This window comes from Sodiomyces alcalophilus, assembly GCF_042370955.1.
Source record: "Sodiomyces alcalophilus JCM 7366 unplaced genomic scaffold ACRALscaffold_1, whole genome shotgun sequence".
NCBI classification, from domain to species: domain Eukaryota; kingdom Fungi; phylum Ascomycota; class Sordariomycetes; order Glomerellales; family Plectosphaerellaceae; genus Sodiomyces; species Sodiomyces alcalophilus.
The window spans coordinates 3,128,781-3,135,298 of NW_027263532.1; the positions used below are offsets into that span (position 1 = coordinate 3,128,781).

General features: G+C 56.5%; 4 protein-coding genes across 4 annotated transcripts; 2 read left to right on the forward strand and 2 right to left on the reverse strand.

Moving 5' to 3' along the window:
• Positions 1-906, forward strand: ACRALDRAFT_1046443 (uncharacterized protein; the record flags this gene model as incomplete). Its single annotated transcript, XM_071015448.1, has 2 exons — positions 1-261; positions 370-906. The coding sequence occupies 2 exons, from the start codon at positions 1-3 to the stop codon at positions 904-906; spliced, it is 798 nt and encodes a 265-aa protein (XP_070879380.1).
• A 727-nt stretch (positions 907-1,633) lies between these two features.
• ACRALDRAFT_1053886 (uncharacterized protein) lies at positions 1,634-2,970 on the reverse strand (the record flags this gene model as incomplete). The annotated part of the gene is made up of 5 exons (XM_071015796.1): positions 1,634-2,223; positions 2,284-2,372; positions 2,452-2,578; positions 2,655-2,683; positions 2,801-2,970. 5 exons carry the CDS (start codon positions 2,968-2,970, stop codon positions 1,634-1,636), a joined length of 1,005 nt encoding a protein of 334 aa, XP_070879381.1.
• A 551-nt stretch (positions 2,971-3,521) lies between these two features.
• On the forward strand, positions 3,522-5,324 carry ACRALDRAFT_2094326 (uncharacterized protein; the record flags this gene model as incomplete). The annotated part of the gene is made up of 2 exons (XM_071022665.1): positions 3,522-3,831; positions 3,892-5,324. 2 exons carry the CDS (start codon positions 3,522-3,524, stop codon positions 5,322-5,324), a joined length of 1,743 nt encoding a protein of 580 aa, XP_070879382.1.
• A 257-nt stretch (positions 5,325-5,581) lies between these two features.
• ACRALDRAFT_205669 (uncharacterized protein) lies at positions 5,582-6,459 on the reverse strand (the record flags this gene model as incomplete). The annotated part of the gene is made up of 3 exons (XM_071021782.1): positions 5,582-6,206; positions 6,325-6,355; positions 6,412-6,459. Coding segments are annotated over 3 exons (704 nt in total), but the record flags the coding sequence as incomplete, so codon positions are not given.
• Positions 6,460-6,518: the final 59 nt, after the last annotated feature.

Sequence of the window (6,518 nt, forward strand, 5' to 3'; positions counted from 1 at the left end):
ATGTCGACCCCAAGGGAGCGTCGGATTCTGAAAGAGCTGGCTGATATCCAGGCCGATAGAGACAACTCAGGTGTCTTTGCGCAGCCTATCAGTGAACATAATGTGCTGCACCTAAAGGGCACCATTCCCGGACCTCCCGATACACCTTATGCCGGCGGCCGCTTCATCGTTGACATTCTGATCCCGGACAACTACCCCTTCAAGTCTCCGATTATGAAGTTCGACACCAAAGTCTGGCATCCTAACATTAGCAGTCAGACTGTTAGTTCACCCACCTTTTCCTGTTCCAACACCTGATCTGCTCTCCCTCCCTCGTCTCCTTATTCGAACCACGCAAAGGCTGACATCTGTTCCCACTACATCTGTCAGGGTGCTATTTGTCTCGACACCCTCGGGGCCGGCTGGTCGCCCGTTCAGACCGTGAAGACGGCCCTCCTCTCCCTCCGCATGCTCCTCGAGTTTCCCAACGCCAAAGATCCCCAAGACGCCGAAGTCGCCAAGATGATGATGTCGCGCCCTGAGGAGTTTGCAATCAAGGCACACGAATGGGCCGTCGTTCACGCTGGTGCCCCTCCGAATGCTTCCCTCGACAAAGGTCGCTACCGTCGCGACCGCAGCCCTGAAAAGGCAGCCATGGACGAGAGCCGGTGCGTGAATATGATAAACAAAAGACCGAGAAGGAAAGGACGTGGACGAAGAAGAAATAATCTAACATGGTATCTGTCCTGCAGATACCAAGGCTATAATAAAGACCTCGTGGATCGGTTCGCCAGCATGGGCTTCGAAGTCCAGACCGTCGTAGATGCGTTCAACTACGTCGGCATAGACCATAACAACGGAGAGGACTACGAACTCGAGGAGGCTTACATTGGAGACATTACCGCCCGGCTCTTCAATGAGCACTAGCTCCTCAGTTAATCAGATTTTTTGACCCGCGGCATTTATGGGAGTTGGGATTTAGGGGATTAGCCCCAAGTTGGAATGGATTTCGATTGAGCATTGCGCCGGAAGGAAACGTGGGAAGGGAACTTGGCCAATTTTTTGTGTTTCCGGTAGTCTTGGTTCCGTTGCTTTTTTTTTTTTTTTTCCCCGTTTTCTTATCCTCCTCGGCGTTTAGGGGCACGTAACATGTTATGCGGCGATGCCTGATATCGTGACTTGTGCTGAATGAATTTGAGGTGCCCAGACCTCGTCTGGCCCCAAGTCTCTGTCAAAATTCCGACAAGCTCGTTTATGGACAGTTGTCTGTTCCTTGTATTACGATATCCTTCCTTCATTAACAAGCCAAGGTACCTATACTGTACGCTATCAATGACAAACCGTGTACACGATATTTCCAGATACTGAACGTGGCAGCGATGTTGTGGATCTCGCCCGGCGCCTTTCTTTGTGCCTCACCGCCACGCCCGCCCAATCTATTTGGTCATTTGATAACGAATCCGAAGAAGGAAAAAGATACAAGAAGAAGGAAAAAACCTAGGTGGGCAGAACTATGGTCGCTTGCCACTAGTCCCATACCCGCACACGTCCACTTTCCCTATGGAAAACAGACAGTACATAAGAACCTTCTTTCTCACGTCCTGAGACACATACTCTTAACCTTCAGCTTGCGACATGGTCAAGGACGACGTGCTCAGAGCAGGTCGCGGCGCACAAACTCATCGTACAAGGCCTTGCCGAGACCAGCGGGCGAGCGTTCGACAATAACACCAGCCGCCTCAAGGGCAGCGATCTTGCTGTCGGCGCCGCCCTTGCCACCAGAGACAATGGCGCCAGCGTGGCCCATGCGACGGCCAGGCGGCGCGGAGATGCCGGCAATGAAGCTGACGACGGGCTTGCCACCGCTGACGGTGTTGTTGGCGCGGAGGAAGTCGGCGGCGTCCTCCTCGGCGGAGCCGCCGATCTCGCCGATCATGATGATGCCGTCGGTACCCGGGTCCTTGAGGAAGACCTTGAGGCAGTCGATGAAGTTGGTACCGCTGAAGGGGTCGCCGCCGATGCCGACGACGAGGGACTGGCCCAGGCCGGCCTGGGTGGTCTGGTTGACGGCCTCGTAGGTCAGGGTGCCCGACCTGGAGACGATGCCGATGCGGCCCTGCTTGTGGATGAAGCCCGGCATGATGCCGATCTTGCAACGGCCGGGGGCGATGATTCCGGGGCAGTTGGGGCCCACGAGGCGCGTCTTGGACTGCGTCTTGAGCATGTTGGTGATGCGGACCATGTCTGAAACCCTTGCGCGTTAGTTGGGGCCGCTGGCTAGTGCCGGAAAATGCGCATTCGTACCATGTTGCGGGATGCCTTCTGTGATGCAGACGACAAGAGGGATCTCGGCCTCGATGGCCTCTTCGATACCGGCAGCTGCCACGGGAGGGCTGAGGGAGAGGATATGGTTAGCTGGCTTGAAACAACCTTTGAAGATGCGGCATCTCGGTTCGGTATAGGAGTGCTTACGGCACGAAGATGGCGGTGGCAGTGGCGCCGGTCTCCTTCATAGCTTCGCTGACTTTCCCGAAGACGGGGAGGCCCAGATGCTCGGTGCCAGCCTTTTTCGGGTTGGTTCCGCCGACAACCTTGGTACCTGTTCACTGTCAGACTCCCTATCACTAAATATGTCGGCCAACCAGTCGGAGGGGAATGTGTTTCGGTGTTCGTACCATATTCAATCGCTTGTTGGGCATGGAAACTGCAGGTATTTGTGTCAGCTTGGTTCCATGCTACCTGAAAGGGCCAAGAAACGAGGCGCAAGTCGAGAGAAAAGAAAAACGGCCGAGGGGGGAGGGGGGAGGGGGATGGAACCTACGTTCCCTGCTTTCCGGTGAAGCCCTGGTAGATGACCTTGGTGTCGGCATTGATGAGAAGATTGTCAAGAGTCTCCTGGTAAGGGCCGGCGGCGGATACACCGTAGGCACGACGAGCGGCTTGGTGAAGCAGCTTGCTCGACGGCCGTAGCTGCCTTGTGATAGCCTGCATTGTGACGAAGGGATATATGGAAGACGAAAGGGAGGGATGAGGAGCGTGGCACGGGGCGCAGCGCTGACAATGAATGACCTGAGGGAAGAGAGCGACGATGGAAGCTCCGGCTTAGCTCGTACAGGACTTCGTAGGCGTCACAAAATCATAAAACCAGGCAGCTAAAACTGAAACTGGCGAACTCGACGATTTGCTGCAGCCGACATGGTCCTAGTTCGGCCGGCATTGCTCCAGGGGAGCAACAAAGTCGGGAAAATTCGCGACATGTGGACACGGAAGTACAATATTCCGCTCGGACTCTAGCGTCGTGGACCGGATACCAACGGCACGTGGTTCGGCGTTCATTTATTAGTAATCATGTCACCTCTTCTCCCCCACCATGTCTATCGTTATCGCTTGTTACTCCACTAAAATCCAGTCGGCCGCCACCTTGATCTTTACTCCTCCCAAGAACAGAATCATTTCAGCACACTCTTCGATCCAATCGCCACTACGACCATCAAAGTCTTGAGGAGGCCAAATCGACAGAAGCTTCCATCACACACGCCAACATGGCGACTGCAACGGCAACGGCCACAGTCACGACAGGCCGTCGAACCAAGCCAAAGAATGCGAATCTCCCCCCCGAGAACGAGCGGTTCCTTCGCTGCTGCGCTGATGTCGCCAACGCGCTCATCGAAGACCATGAAGCGTCCAAGGATCCAAAAAATCCCCCGCGGGATATCAATCTCAACAGCCTGCGGAATAAGTTTGCCAAGAAGCACAAGCTTGCCAATATCCCCTCTTTGACCGCAATCATCGCGGCCATTCCCGAGCACTACAAGAAATACATCCTCCCAAAGCTGATTGCTAAGCCCATTAGTGCGTTTCCGCTGGATCGTGGGGTAGCTGGGTAATTCTGATATGCTGACTCTTCCGCAGGGACATCATCAGGTATCGCCGTGGTGGCGGTAATGTGTAAGCCCCATCGGTGCCCGCACATCGCTTACACAGGCAACATCTGCGTCTACTGCCCCGGCGGTCCCGATTCGGATTTCGAGTACAGCACGCAGTCGTACACCGGCTATGAACCGACATCTATGCGCGCCATCCGGGCGCGATACGATCCCTTCGAACAGGCACGTGGCCGCGTCGACCAACTGAAGTCGCTTGGCCACTCGGTCGACAAAGTAGAATACATCATCATGGGCGGGACGTTCATGTCGCTGTCCGAGTCATATCGGGAGGATTTCATTGCGCAGCTACACAACGCGCTAAGCGGGTACCAGACGTCCAACGTGGACGAGGCGGTCGAGGCGGGTGAGATGAGTAACATCAAGTGCGTCGGCATCACCATCGAAACAAGGCCGGACTACTGTCTGCAGCCGCATCTATCCGACATGCTGCGGTACGGATGTACGAGGTTGGAGGTTGGCGTGCAGTCGCTGTATGAGGACGTGGCGCGGGATTCGAACCGAGGGCACACGGTGGCCGCCGTCGCTGAGACGTTCAGCCTGGCCAAGGACGCGGGCTACAAGGTGGTCAGCCACATGATGCCGGACCTCCCCAACGTGGGCATGGAGAGGGACATGTACCAGTTCCAGGAGTACTTTGAGAACCCGGCGTTCCGGACGGACGGCCTCAAGATCTACCCCACCCTCGTTATCCGTGGCACGGGTCTGTACGAGCTGTGGCGGACGGGGCGATACCAGAACTACACGCCCAACGGCCTGATCGACCTCATCGCCAGGATATTGGCGCTCATTCCGCCGTGGACTCGCATCTACCGCGTACAACGCGACATTCCCATGCCCCTGGTCACTTCGGGCGTCGAGAACGGCAACCTGCGCGAGCTGGCGCTGGCGCGGATGAAGGACTTTGGCACGACGTGCCGCGACGTCCGGACGCGTGAGGTGGGCATCAACGAGGTGAAGCACAAGATCCGACCCAACCAGGTGGAGCTCGTCCGGCGCGACTACACGGCCAACGGCGGCTGGGAGACGTTCCTGGCGTACGAGGATCCCAAGCAGGACATCCTCGTGGCGCTGCTGCGGCTGCGCAAGTGCACCGAGAAGTACACGTACCGCGAGGAGCTTGTTGGCCAGCCGACGAGCCTGGTACGCGAGCTGCACGTTTACGGTACGGCCGTCCCGGTGCATGCGCGAGACCCCAAGAAGTTCCAGCACCAGGGTTTCGGCACGCTGTTGATGGAGGAGGCGGAGAGGATAGCAAGGGACGAACATGGCAGCGACAAGATCAGCGTCATTTCGGGGGTTGGGGTGAGGAGTTATTATGCCAAGCTCGGATATTGGCTGGACGGTCCGTACATGAGCAAGTGGTTGGATGGGAGGAATAGGGAGGGGGAAACTAGCTGAGAGAGATGGCTGGTGAGAATGAAAATAAAAGCAATGCTTGCTGAAATGAAGTATTATGAAATTATGAATACAAAGGGAACTTATATGGTCAAGTCAACCTCGGAGTTCTTTCAGGAGTTTTCTTTTGGGTCGGGGCTGGGGGGAAGCGCAGGACTCATCACGGCGACACCTCCGTATAGCCAAGCTTGGCTTCCCATTCCTGCAAGCAGCGCAAAACACCCAGGCCAGCCTTCTCCCGTAGCACGCTCGTCTGGAACGCGGTCATCTCGCGCAGGACGTAGTCGGAGACGTCAGCCTTTTCGCGGGCGGCGGGGCGTCCGATGCCGATGCTGACCCTGGCCCATTTCGCGCCGGGGAATTCGGCCGGGCGCAGCGACGCGTTGACGCTCTTGACGCCGTTATGGCCGCGGTGGCTGCTGGTCCATTTGCGCAACTTCACGACGCCGAGGTCTTCCTCCAGGTCGTCGTGGACGAGGAGGAGGCTTAACGGCGGCGGCGGCGGCGACTGCGCCGTAGCTGGTGGTGATGCGGCGTCGGGAGAATGAGTTGAGGCCGGGGTGGTCCAGCGAGATTGGAGGTCGCGGTAGGCGCGCGAGACCCAGCGGCCTGAGATGTTCATGACGGACGGGGACTGCAGGAGGGCGTAGTGGGGCCCGGTGGATGCAAGGGCGGATTTGGAGGCATGGCGCTCGGATGCGAAGGGTGGCTGGGAGGGACCGAGGAGAGGTCGGAGGGCTGTGAGGGCGTGGTGGCCTGCGGAGTGGAGGGTGTTGAGGTAGGGCGCCGGGTTGCCGAGGCTGATGAGGAGGATACGTGGGTGGCTCATTGGAGCCTTTTGATTGAGGGACGAGGAGTTGGTCGGACGGGTTGAAGGGAGATGAGCTGGAGATGGTTGGTGGGAGGCGTAAAATTTCGAAAATCCAGAGCTCTCGGATTAATCAGGCTAGTTGAGTGGCTCAGCAACGTATACAAATTTATACAACCATTCCAGTGAATTTACCATGATGCCCAAGGACGATCATGGCTATATTCTGGAAGATGGTTTTGGAGTTGATATAATTATTATTATTTTCACAAGCTACACCACCCACCGATTCATGTTGGCGGTTGCCATGGCTGTCTGTATGATGTCCATGTCCACACATACAGTGGGGGGCAATAAGTATTTGAACACGACTATGTACCCAGCCATAC